The 13,235-nt window shown below is 41.5% G+C and overlaps 1 protein-coding gene across 1 annotated transcript in view; it reads left to right on the top strand.

Moving 5' to 3' along the window:
- The window catches only part of LOC135550715 (polypeptide N-acetylgalactosaminyltransferase 10-like), a 104,108-nt gene that overhangs the window by 14,835 nt on the left and 76,038 nt on the right, over positions 1 to 13,235 (top strand). The window contains exons 2-3 of the mRNA XM_064981765.1: positions 5,968 to 6,073; positions 6,500 to 6,638. Of these exons, the coding sequence (XP_064837837.1) occupies positions 5,968 to 6,073; positions 6,500 to 6,638 (245 nt within the window). The remainder of the gene's footprint in view (positions 1 to 5,967; positions 6,074 to 6,499; positions 6,639 to 13,235) is intronic.

Below are 13,235 nucleotides of genomic sequence, written 5' to 3'. Positions count from 1 at the left end.
TGCCCATCGTCCTCGCAAGCACGGCCCCGAACTCAACAAAGTCATTATTGCCTTAAACCTCTGCATAATGCTAATGATTGCATTTCCATTCAAGTTTCCGAAATAGATTTTTAGATTCCATTGTCTATACACACTGCAAAATGAAGACAAACACAGTTTTGATGTAGATGTCCTAAAACCTGAGGCATATTTCTTGCACTTGTTTTTGAATAGTGATTGGTACATTTGTGGTGTTCTTCAGGATGAAAACCATTTCGAGTAACTGTTCAGATACTCCAGACTTTCATGCTTCACTTGTGAAATCTGCTAGATGTGCGTTCAGTTGGTACGAATGGACAGAATATACAAATCAAACAAGAGTTGGGCGCTAGCTTTGTTTGACAGGCATTCGATGAAGAGAAATATTCAGTTGTGTCCACGTCTGTAGTCCAACTGGTGTCTTCTACAGTTTTACACATTTTATTGAGGACTACAGTGGTCCATCTTTCAGAGCTCCATCTTAACACAGTTAACACACTATTCCCCATAGTTGAGCTAAACTGAGGGGGTAGACGAGGCTTAGTCCTCAACCTTCTGGGTTGTGCATTTGTTTAGACATCTGGAGATCTCTAGGAGAGCCAGTAACGCCAGTCTCATGCCAAACATCACATTATCAAATCAAATTGTATTTGTCACATGTGCCAAATACAACAGGTGTAGACCTTAGTGAAATGCTTACTTACAAGCCCTTAACCAACAATGCAATTTTAAGAAAAGACCTTAAAAATATATATTAAGAGAGAAAAATAACAAATAATTAAAGCGCAGCAGTAAAATAACAATAGTGAGACTATATACAGGGGGTACCGGTACAGAGTAAATGTGCGGGGGCACCGGTGTTGAGGTAATAAGTACATGTAGGTAGAGTTATTAAAGTGACTATGCATAGATAATCAACAGAGTAGCAGCAGCGTAGAAGAGGGAGGGGGACAATGCAAATAGTCTGGGTAGCCATTTGATGACGTACCACAAGAAGCAGGACAACCAGAGAACCCAGAGCCAGAGTGTGTGCGTCTGCATGTGCGTGTATGAGACTCTCTTGCATCAAAAATCTGGAACGCTATTTGAGTTCTATTGTGTGACGAGAGCCCAAGAAGAGGACGCAATATCAACCCCAGCCCTCCTCAGTGCCACTCATAATCTGGTGTTTGTGAGATTAATGATGGACCACAGCTGGATGGAAATGAGGTTCGATTGTGATTCAGAGAGGGTGGTCCTCAAATCCCTCCATTTACAGACCTGGCTAAGGTCACTGGGACCAGCTCTCTGATGCTCATCCAGTGAGCAGCCTCTGACAGCCAGCCAGCCGCACCGTGCCATGCCACGAAGCTGTTCTGGATGTCTGACCAGCCTTTTTGTTTTGCTAGTTATTTCAGCCGTGTAGTGTTATTTGCCTTTTGCAAATTATAGGCGTCCGCTGCTGCTGCCTTACCATTTACTGGTTAATGACAGGATGCAGTCGACACACTTTACTTTATACATAATATTTCCTCCCCACACACATGATTTGCTAGGAACAGCCATCAGATGAGTAGACCATTAAGAGGGTACATTGAAGTTAATTAATGATCACTCAGCCTGGTAAAATGGGCCAATGTTTTTACCTCTCTCTGCTTTTAGCCAAATTTGTGCTTGATTGCAAATGCATCATGGACCGTTACTTATAAAGACTGTGAGTGCAGAATGAGAGATACGGCATCATGGACCGTTACTTATAAAGACTGTGAGTGCAGAACGAGAGATACGGCATCATGGACCGTTACTTATAAAGACTGTGAGTGCAGAACGAGAGATACGGCATCATGGACCGTTACTTATAAAGACTGTGAGTGCAGAATGAGAGATACGGCATCATGGACCGTTACTTATAAAGACTGTGAGTGCAGAATGAGAGATACGGCATCATGGACCGTTACTTATAAAGACTGTGAGTGCAGAATGAGAGATACGGCATCATGGACCGTTACTTATAAAGACTGTGAGTGCAGAATGAGAGATACGGCATCATGGACCGTTACTTATAAAGACTGTGAGTGCAGAACGAGAGATACGGCATCATGGACCGTTACTTATAAAGACTGTGAGTGCAGAACGAGAGATACGTCTGAGCGTTGCCCTATTAGTGTGTTTGTGCTGTGCCTTGAATACTGATGGAATGGAAAAGAGCCTGTGTTGAAACGAAATGAGTTTCTGCCTACTGATGGAATGGAAAAGAGCCTGTGTTGAAACGAAATGAGTTTCTGCCTGCGTGGAGTCTTCTGATGGTGTTGATTATGAAGGTAGTGGGCCTCACGCTGATGTTCAGCGGTGGAAAGGATGCTTGTTATGCCTTTGTATAGTAAGTCTGGGCCAGTACACGCATCGTAGGATGAGTAATGCTAATGTGCTCTAATGTAAAAAAGGGGATCCGACTGCTGTTGGGTAATGTTTGGTTTCATTTCCCTTACTTTAGTATTCAGTAGTTACAACAGCTTTTCTGGTTATGAATATGCCATTGCTGGCATGTTTGTTTTCTTCTGAGGTCCACAGTGGAGCTCTGTCTTCAACTGAAGAAGAGGGTATATGAGGGCCACAAACCATCATTCTCTCATTATCTCTTTGGCCTTATCGCTCCTTCCAGCTCTGTTTATTCTCTCTTTCTCTCTCTTTCTCTCTTTCTCTCCCCCCCCACCTCTATTGTTTCTCATCTGTCACTACACACAGTGAAAAGTTTTCCGAAGCTCCTTGTCTTGTTTCCGAAGGTCTTGTTAGAGCAGCAAAGCCTCCGTGGAATATCATAACTCCGTGTTCTGAAATTTTTATCAAAAGGAAATGCTGAGGCACAATCTTGCTTCCGAGGAGGAGGAAGCACAGATCGACTTGTCGGTCCTCGTCAGTGCAGAGGGGAAAGGCTCTCGTCGTGACATTTTGAGAGTGGCTCTCTTGAACTGAGGCTTGATCTCAATGCCTGCCTCAGTACAGAAGTGTGACAGTGAGTCTAAGCTGGTGATTAATAAGGTTACCTGTCCGTCAGAGATGATTTTCTCTGCTTGCTGTGTGTCTGTGAGGATGAAGTAAATCTCAACGTACAGTGGCAGTAGGGCCGTCGGATGCATACACAATGAGACAGGCAAAGCTTTTGAAGAGAGAGGAAGTATTTCACTACAAATCTATTATTGTTTTTAATTGGTGTTTGTGCCAGTGATAAAGTGTCTGTTCTGCATGTAGCCTAGGCCTACTGTTATCAACCTGCTTACAAAGCTGATCTGTGGTCAAACTGATACAATGCCTCTGACAAGGATAAAAGCAATCTATCATAATGTAGGCCTAACCCTATAACATAGGGCCTGTGTAATTTGCGGTGCAGTGAAATCATGTCATGATGGATTGGATCTATAATGGTATATACATACAGCGCTTTTCACTACAGATGTAGTATCTTAATTAAAGACAGTTTGTTACAGCAGGAAAATAATCAGCACATTTCCAGCAACAGGAAATGTGGAAAAGAATTCAGACATTTTTGTATTAGTTGAAATATTTTTTCTTACAAACTTCAGAAGCCCTTTTAAAACTAAAATACACTACAAGGTTGACATTTTCTGCATTGCAGGAAAGTTACCTTGCAACAGGGTGCTCAAATTAAGATCCAACATATTTAGGTTTCAAAAAGTGTGTTACATTTGTTGTCTTGGCCTAACTCACTCCATCCACCACCAATGTAGAGCATCCACCCTTTAATAATCTTGTTCCAGATTGTTAAATTGAAGCTTACTTTTGTCTCTACCTTTTTAGCAGCTCTAGTTGAGTGTTTACTGCCGTTTAATGGGTTTGAGTTGCCTTGCCTCTCATGCCTCTACCTCTGGCCAGGGAACATGTAGAAAGGGACATTGTGGTGAAAGTAGAGGTCACCTCAGGCCAGTGTGCAGTCCCCCAGGTTTATTTATGTCAGCTGTTTGACATAGATAAGTACACAGCTCTAACCTAACCAGGAGCACTACGGCTCAGTACTGTAGCCTAATTACCCCCCCCCCCCCCCCCACACACACACAGACACTGGCCAACAGTTTAAACTTTTATGTGGGCCTTTGATGTATAATCAGTTTGACAAATTAGACTAGATAGTAGTAGCCTACATACATACATTGCAAATACGGTGTACCCTGCCCCAACCCCGAATACCAAAAAGTTGTATTTGTGTGTTTGTTTCGCATCACAATGATATTACTTAGCAGACTGATTTGAGTAATTAATTGAGATCCATGCAATTAGGCTTTCCATTTGCATGAACAATGTTTCACTAATTGCAACCTCCCATTGAGCTAATTATTTCCCCATTGTGTTGTGATCCAAATTTGTGACGTCTGCCCGCCTAAAAGGGATGATTTTTAGACCATGGATGATGACTTTGATTAATGGCCAAATCACTGCATGCGTTTTTCAATGGAGTAGAGAAGTGGGTGCACTACCTACGTGAAAACGAGCAAGTGCGAACCTTGGGATTGATATTCTCACAGGGATACAAGCCTGAAATTAGATGTTATACATTTCCATTGTGTGAACTTCGCAGCACTGAGTTTGTTTTTGTACTTTTACTGCTATGTCTCCAGAATTCCTTGTTCTTCCATAGCTAAAACCAAGTGATGGATTGAACTGTACCTAGCGTGTCTTTTCTGCTAGGGATTTTATGTGTATGAAGGACCGTGTGCGTCTGTCTATTTCAGAGCGGTCCATTGACTCTTGTCTGACCCAGTGCTAACCTCACTGCTCTCTCACCTCGTGGCCGATGGACATCCTACCTGACACCAACTGTGACCCCTCCTCCCCTACCGAGATGGAATTGAGACATTGTGAAGCAGTGTTTCCCCTATATGAATTTAGCAGATATTTAATATTGTCTTTAGGCTAACTCTTATGTGTGAAATTAGTTTCAGGCTGACTGGTGTAGTTTGTTTCCCCTCGCTCATCAACTTTGATAGTCAAGAATATGTTTTGCATGTTTTTGTTTCCCTTACAATAAATGGGATATAGTTCTAGTAAATAAGACCGTCCTGTAACAGCTTCCTTTTACAAAGTAAAAGGCAAGAGAATGGTACCAACCTGCAAGGCGCGTGGTGAAGTTATTAACATGAACACCAACGCTAATAAATTGGCATAACACAAACTCATCGCCCATTCATCCATCTGTGACTCATTCAGTAAGGAGAGCGAGAGACGCATTAGCGCCTGGCTGGGTACCAAATTCCTACATCGCATTGTCTTGGCAGGTTAGTTGGAAATAGGTGTGAAAAAAAACAGGTTAAAAGGCTCTAAATACTTGATTTCAAAATTGTGACAACTGAGCAATGTAAAATACAAACATTTAGGAAAAGTCAGGGAAGGGGCAGGATGTTTTTTGTTGTTGAGATTATTATTATTTACTCAATCAAATATCAGTGGCCGTTGGCCTATGCCAGTTCTAGTGTTAAAGTCAAATGAGTTTTTCCATACTTGAGTTCCTTCATTCCCGTTTTCCACTTCTGCTCTGTTCTCATAGAACAGGTCTCAAGCCTCTGAAAAATGCTGACCAGCATAGCAGCACGTAAGGACCAGCTCTTACATTTAATTATAACTGATGGCAAAAAAAATCCCATAATGACTATTGGTAATGGTTGTGTGTTTGCAAGATTCTCTGCTGTTGGGTAATGGGCAACTGTTTATTTCCTTGTATGGTTATGTTTATGAATATGCTCTCAATGTGATGTAGACCTACTAATATAGCTACTTGAGCATCAAGCCTCACAGGCTCTGGTATAAGGGTTGCTGATTAGTGAGGTGTCCTGATATGTTCCTGGTGTGTGTGCTGCATGCGTGGATGTGTTTGACCCTCTGTACTGTATGTGTGTGATTCCCTCTGTGTGTGGGTGTATGTCCTGATGTTTGACCCTCTGTTCCTGTGTGTTTTGGCAGGGAGTAAACGTCCGGCCCCAGAAGGATGCCCAGGTGGGGCGGGATGGCATGCGGAGGAAGGACTGGCACGACTACGAGGCAATCAGGAGAGATGCTGCTCGCTCTGGTAGGATAGAACTTCAGGAAATCCCTCGCACACACACACTCCCCTTTAATTTTGAGGTTTGAAGCCCACAACTATACTGCAATAACAAATGATTCCACACAAGGCATTATATGTTTGTAGGAACATGAGCTTTTCAATGCTTTTGATTCTAACACAACAACTGTAGGCCATTTAAAACTGATGTGGTCGACAGACTGCAAGACATTTCCAATGTCCTTATGGTTCATTCAGCAGGTACTGTACCTCAGACAGAAGAAGGGATTTTAGCTGACACTAAGTCTAGGTACTTTCACTGTCTGTCAGAGAAAAGCAGATAATTACTGGCTAGAACATGACAACAGATGGATGGACCAAGGCATTTCAACCTAAGTTGACATTATCTTTGCACTCATGTCTATTCTGTTCTCTCTGTGCGTGCGTGCGTAGGTAACGGGGAGCAGGGTAAGCCCTTTCCTCTGACGGACACTGACCGGGTGGACCAGGCCTACAGGGAGAATGGGTTCAACATCTATGTCAGCGATAGGATCTCCCTCAACCGCTCTGTCGCAGACATCCGGCACCCAAAGTGAGTGTGTGTTTCTCTTTTAATTTACCCAGCTTGTCAACACCACGTTCCTTCGAAAGGACAAGTATAGTTTAGTCACCGTTGTTTCTTGGGCCCGATCGGTTGACAGATATTATCTGCCGACATTAGACTTTCACAAAAATATTTGTATCTGTCTTTATTCCACTGATAAAGCATTCATATTATATACACATAAACAAATACGTCTGCTCATTTGCGCTCATTTTTAAAAATGTTCAATGGTTGCCTGAAGAGGGCGTTCTGAGCTGCTAATTGAACATAATTAAGCACTAAGTAACAACGTGAGAGAGAGTGCATGGTGGTTTGACGGTGAGTAGCTTGCCGTAATCAGCGTATTTGAATATGTAAATAATCAAAAGTACACTTCACCAAGCAGCCAGCCCTGTCTTCATCACATTCTCACTTAGTTAACATTAGCTTAGCTATCTAGCCAGCAAGGTAGTTAGGCTAGCTAGCAATCTGTGCTACTTATATTCTAACACTGGACTGGCGCAAAAGTGAACACTTGTCCATGATACAAAAATAACACGATTACTGTCTGGGCCTATTTATTTTAGACAGTGGGCTTATTTAGTTAGTTTTCCAAAATATGCTATCTGCAAAAAGCAAGACAGTTGTCGCAGCTCTATCATTCAGGCCATGGCTTGCATTCATGAGGAGTTAAGAAAACATTGTCGTAATGAACAGCTAACCTTTGCCGTAACATACACTCATTGCGAGGTTGCCATAAAGTGCTAGTTTACATGACCTTTGACTGTAAATACTGTAGTAAATCTACTCGAGACAAATGCTGATGATGACACCTAGTGGTGACGTTCCGAACGACATGTTACTGCTTTTCAATGTTTATTTGTGATTCACGACCTGGATTCGGTCTTATGTAACAACATTTGAAGTGGTATTTTTTTACTCCGCTATAAAATGGTATATCATACACTGCATTTGAGGAACAATGGGAAAGTAATTCTGCTTTGAAAATTGATCAACTTGTAAACTCACGTTTGAGAAAATCGTCTTTTGAATGTTTTGCTATCTAGTGAAGAGCTCTTCTTTGTCTACACCCATTCAGCATCATTCACACCCTTACCCATCTTGTTTCACTCTCGAAATGCACACTTGACGCTCTGGCCGATGATTTGTTTACCTCTGGATAACATGAAAACAGCCTAACCAGCTCTGCTGGCAACAATTTAATTGCGCTTTTGTGCAGACGTATTCAATGGGTGTTGTACACACGTCACATCGTAACATTAGCTAACGAGACAGCCAGCCAACGTTAGCTAGTTAAACAATAAACAGTGCCAACCATGCCGCAGTGCTGGGAACTAACCAATCATGTTCAATGTTAGCTAGCTAACATTAGGCTCGAACTAGAACAACAAACGTCTCTGGGAAACTAATAATGTCAGGTAGGGTGCCAGCCAACTAACGTTAGCTTGAAATGAAGCCACTCTCTGTCAAATTTGAAAACGTGTAATATCTGAATGTAACGTTAGTCTAGCGTTAGCTAGCTATCTTACCTGTATACATCATCGTGTGTGGACGCGTCTCCCTGTCAGGAATGCCATACCACGGTTGCCCTTAATTTGAAGATGAAATCCGGAGACCGGGGTTGCCTCCATCTCTTTAGTTATCATACTCTAATTCCGCTGATTTTCAAAACTTGATCCTCCAGAAAGTGGAGAGCCACAAGTATGCAGCTCCACTACACAATACATTTTTTTCATCAGCATTTGATAGGAATACCACACAGACTGACAAGCTTCTATGGCAGACCAATCCGAACTCTTCTCTTGGCATGTCCAGCCCACTCATTTTCTCAGCCAATCATGGCTAGTGGGGAAGGTTGGCAGCTCTTTCTTTGGCTTAACTTCCTTGATATAGGGGGCGCTCTTTTAATTTTTGTATAAAAAAACGTTACCGTTTTAAACAATTATATGCATAGTCGAGCATCTTTTCGTGACAAAATATCTTGACAGCTTTGGAAAGAAAACACTCTGACGTTTCCAAAACTGCAAAGATATTGTCTGTGAGTGCCACAGAACGAATGCTACAGGCAAAACCAAGATGAAATTTCATACAGGAAATGCCCCAGATTTTGAATGCGCTGTGTTCCAATGTCTCCTTATATGGCTGTGAATGCGCCAGGAATGAGCCTACACTTTCTGTCGTTTCCCCAAGGTGTCTGCAGCATTGTGACGTATTTGTAGGCATATCATTGGAAGATTGACCATAAGAGACTACATTTACCAGGTGTCCGCTTGGTGTCCTCCGTCAAAATTATTGCGCAATCTCCAGCTGCGTCCACTTTTCCATTTGGTTCAGAGGAGGAAGGCCACTGCCACAAATGATTTATCGAATAAATATGTGAAAAACACCTTGAGGATTGATTCTAAACAACGTTTGCCATGTTTCTGTCGATATTATGGAGTTAATTTGGAAAAAAGTTTGGCGTTGTAATGACTGAATTTTTCAGGGTTTTTTCTTAACCAAACATGATGAACAAAACGGAGCGATTTCTCCTACACAAATAATCTTTTTGGAAAAACTGAACATTTGCTATCTAACTGAACATCCGATGTTCTTCAAAGGTAAATGATTTTATTTGAATGTTATTCTTGTTTTTGTGAAAATGTTGCCTGCTGAATGCTAGGCTTAATGCTATGCTAGCTATCAATACTCTTACACAAATGCTTGTGTAGCTTGTGAGCCACTATATTTATTTAATTTCATATGCGATTTTCATGAATAGTTAACGTTGCGTTATGCTAATGAGCTTGAGGCTATGATTACGCTCCCAGATACGGGATTGCTTGTAATTTTTTTATTTTTTAATATTTTTTACCCCTTTTTCTCCGCCAATCATGTGGTATCCAATTGTTGTAGTAGCTACTATCTTGTCTCATCGCTACAACTCCCGTACGTGCTCGGGAGAGACGAAGGTTGAAAGTCATGCGTCCTCCGATACACAACCCAACCAGCCGCACTGCTTCTTAACACAGCGCACATCCAACCCGGAAGCCAGCCGCACCAATGTGCCGGAGGAAACACCGTGTAGGTACCTTGGTAGGCAACCTTGGTTAGCGTGCACTGCGCCCGTCCCACCACAGGAGTCGCTGGTGCGCGATGAGACAAGGATATCCCTACCGACCAAGCCCTCCCTAACCCGGACGACGCTAGGCCAATTGTGCGGCGCCCCACGGACCTCCCGGTCGCGGCCGGTTACCACAGAGCCTGGGCGCGAACCCAGAGTCTCTGATGGCACAGCTGGCGCTGCAGTACAGCGTCCACCCGGGAGGCCCTAAAAGGCTCGTAATTTAACAATTGTATTTGTATTTACAGATGGCATACGAATGTGTGTTATGTGTTATTGTGTTATGTGTTATTAAGGCACACGAAAGTTCACATGTTCAGGAAGACATTTCTGCCCAAAAACGCATTTTGATAAATAAATAATTTTCACATTCAAACGGCTCTCCTGTTAAGTTGTGACATTCTACATACGCCTCGTTTCCTGAATCTGGTCACATTTGTGAACTGCAGTTTCAGATTTACTTTGTTTAAATCAATCTGGCCAGTGACCCTTTGTGGTGGTTTAGCATATAGAGGATCTTTTTATTTTTGGTGGAAATCCTGTAAACCACAAATACAATGTTCTCATTCAGTACATTTTTATATTTTCTTGAAAGCATCATTCAGAATATCTGTTTAATCCTTTCACACAAAAGTTGTATAAACCTAGGTATTTTTTTCATTCCACCCCTAAAACAAAATATCTGCAGATATATCGGTAATCGGTGACTTTTGCCTCCCTAAAATGGGAATCGGGGGAAATATCACATGGGGTTTGGGCTCTAGTTGTTTCACATGCTCCTGATGATACAAAATGCATGTGAGCATTAAGTGGAAGGTGTATTTCATTCATATTTGAAGATGTAGCTACTTTCCTCATAAGCTATTGAGTATATTTACAGTGTAGCAAAAAAGTATTTAGTCAGCCACCAATTGTGCAAGTTCTCCCACTGAAAAAGATGAGGCCTGTAATTTTCATCATAGGTACACTTCAACTATGACAGACAAAATGAGAAAAAAATATCCAGAAAATCACATTGTAGGATTTTTAATGAATTTATTTGAAAATTATGGTGGAAAATAAGTCTTCACAAGGTTTTCACATATTGTTGCTGGTATTTTGGCCCATTCCTTCATGCAAATTACAGGCCTCTCATCTTTTTAAGTTTGAGAACTTGCACAATTGGTGGCTGACTAAACACTTTTTTTGCCTCACTGTATATGCACACTAATTTAATATTAAACTGATTGTGGCAGAAGGCCTAGTATGGCATTAGTCATCTAAACACCTTATTCTTCTTATCTTAATCGGTATAAGGTCAGAATCGAAGTAAGTGTACGCCAAATAAAGCACCTTGTTGTCTGAGCAGTCTTTCAAATTATTAGTACATGTAAACATCTTAATCAGAGTTCCAGTGGTGTATTTGATCAGTGCATGGGCCAGTACCGTTAGTGCAAGCATCCCTCTTATGCGCGAGTGAGTTCTGGAAATTGAAATAAATTCATTAGGTCCTTAAATGGACTTAACTGGGCATTGATGCGAGGTAGGTTTAGACCGTCGTGAGACAGGTTAGTTTTACCCTACTGATGATGTGTTGTTGCAATCACTTGGGAGTTTTTCCCACAAAATAGCTTTTTTTATAAACAGAAATACTAATCAGTTTCACCAGCTGTCCATGTGGCTGGTCTCAGACGATCCTGCAGGTGAAGAAGCCGGATGTGGCGGTCCTGGACTGGCGTAGTTACACATGGTCTGCGGTTGTGAGGCCGGTTGGACGTACTGCCAAATTCTTTAAAACAATGAAGGTGGCTTATGGTAGAGAAATTAACATTCAATTATCTGTAAAGAACTCTGGTTGACATTCCTGCAGTCAGCAAGCCAATTGCACACTCCCTCAACTTGAGATATCTGTGGCATTGTGTTTTGTGACAAAACGGCACATTTTAAAGTGGCCTTTAATTATCCCCAGCACAAGGTGCACCTGCGTGGTGAGCATGCTGTTTAATCAGCTTCTTTGCTACACCTGTCAGGTGGATGGATTATCTTGGCAAGGGAGAATTGCTCACTAACAGGGATGTAAACAAATTTGTGCACAAAATTAGAGAGAAATAAGAGGTTTGTCCACATGGAAAATCTCTGGAATATTGTATTTCAGCTCATGAAACATGGGACCAACACTTTGCATGTTGCATTTATATTTTTGTTCAGCATAAATAGTTTTCACATAGAAACTTCATCCAAACTCCAAACCAAATGGTCTTCACAAAAATAACATGGGCACTGTGGTAGAACTTTTATTTTGTTAGATTTTTTGCATTTATTAAAAGTCCCGTCAGGTATCTTGATTTCAGATGATAATCTGATTTAGGGTTGGCGGTATCCATATTTTCATACCGTCCTCTCATACTGGGATATATACGGTATTACCGGTTTAGTACACAAGGGGGCACATAAAAAAATAAGAATTGCTGCCCAATGTATAGATATCTTATATATATATATATATATATATCAGATTTCTAACAAAATTAGCACAGGTAATACTGAATGTCAATGGAGGCTGCTAGCTAAATATGCTGTCGAGTGCAAGCGAAAATAAACGAATTGCAAAGATGGGCAACCCAGCTCATGAAGTTATACATATACAGGTAGGAGCTACCAAATGTCATTTTTGGTGAGGTTGGACATTATACAGCGACTGTGAACAAGCAACATTGTGCAAATTAACAAAGTTTTGATGTATGCTTGTCTGAAGGAAGAACCGTACTGGCTCTGGAGCAGCGTGTGTAGGCTGGAGTTGCTAGGGCAATGAGCCTGCCTGTTCTGCTCTGAGAGGAGAAGATGGGCTGAGAACGAAGAGGAGAAAAAACGCAAGGAAATCAAGATGGTGGCGTCTGTACAAATAACGAATCCAAAGGGATTTGACTTGTCACAGCTTTCTGCCGTGTTTGATAATATGATGCCCTGTCACCTTATTAATTCATCCACTTACTTAGATTAACTAGCAAATTAAAGTTAGGGGTCGCGTTAATGCAGAATTCTACGTTTTTCACGCAGGAAACAAAGAATTCATAAGAAATATCTTGCAGAATTAAAATGCTTCTTATTGTAATGTAAGCTCTGTTTAAGACATATCTCGGGCTTCAGTTGCACTTCTCCACTCCGATGAGAATTCACTAATAGGCATTCTATCAGCAGACGGAGCTCTGACTGTGTATCTACAATCAAATCCGTGACTGGCTCAACTGTTCTGTGGAACTAGGGTAAGCTTCATAATGTAAAATAATAACAGATTTGATTGATTTAGGATCCCTATTAGCCAATGGCAACAGGTAGTCTTACTGAGGTCCGACACATAACTAAAAGAACCTTACAATTTACTATATATTAAAAAATATTAACATGGGCGTGTGTGCATCTGTCAGTTATACATGCATTTCAGTACTTGGACACAGCAATTAGGTCACATGGGGAGAGGCATTGTGACGGGATTAATGTTCCTT

The sequence above is a fragment of the Oncorhynchus masou genome, chromosome 12 (assembly GCF_036934945.1).
Source record: "Oncorhynchus masou masou isolate Uvic2021 chromosome 12, UVic_Omas_1.1, whole genome shotgun sequence".
Classification (NCBI taxonomy): domain Eukaryota; kingdom Metazoa; phylum Chordata; class Actinopteri; order Salmoniformes; family Salmonidae; genus Oncorhynchus; species Oncorhynchus masou.
The sequence above is the reverse complement of the archived record's forward strand: the minus strand, read 5'-3'. Positions and strand labels throughout refer to the sequence as shown.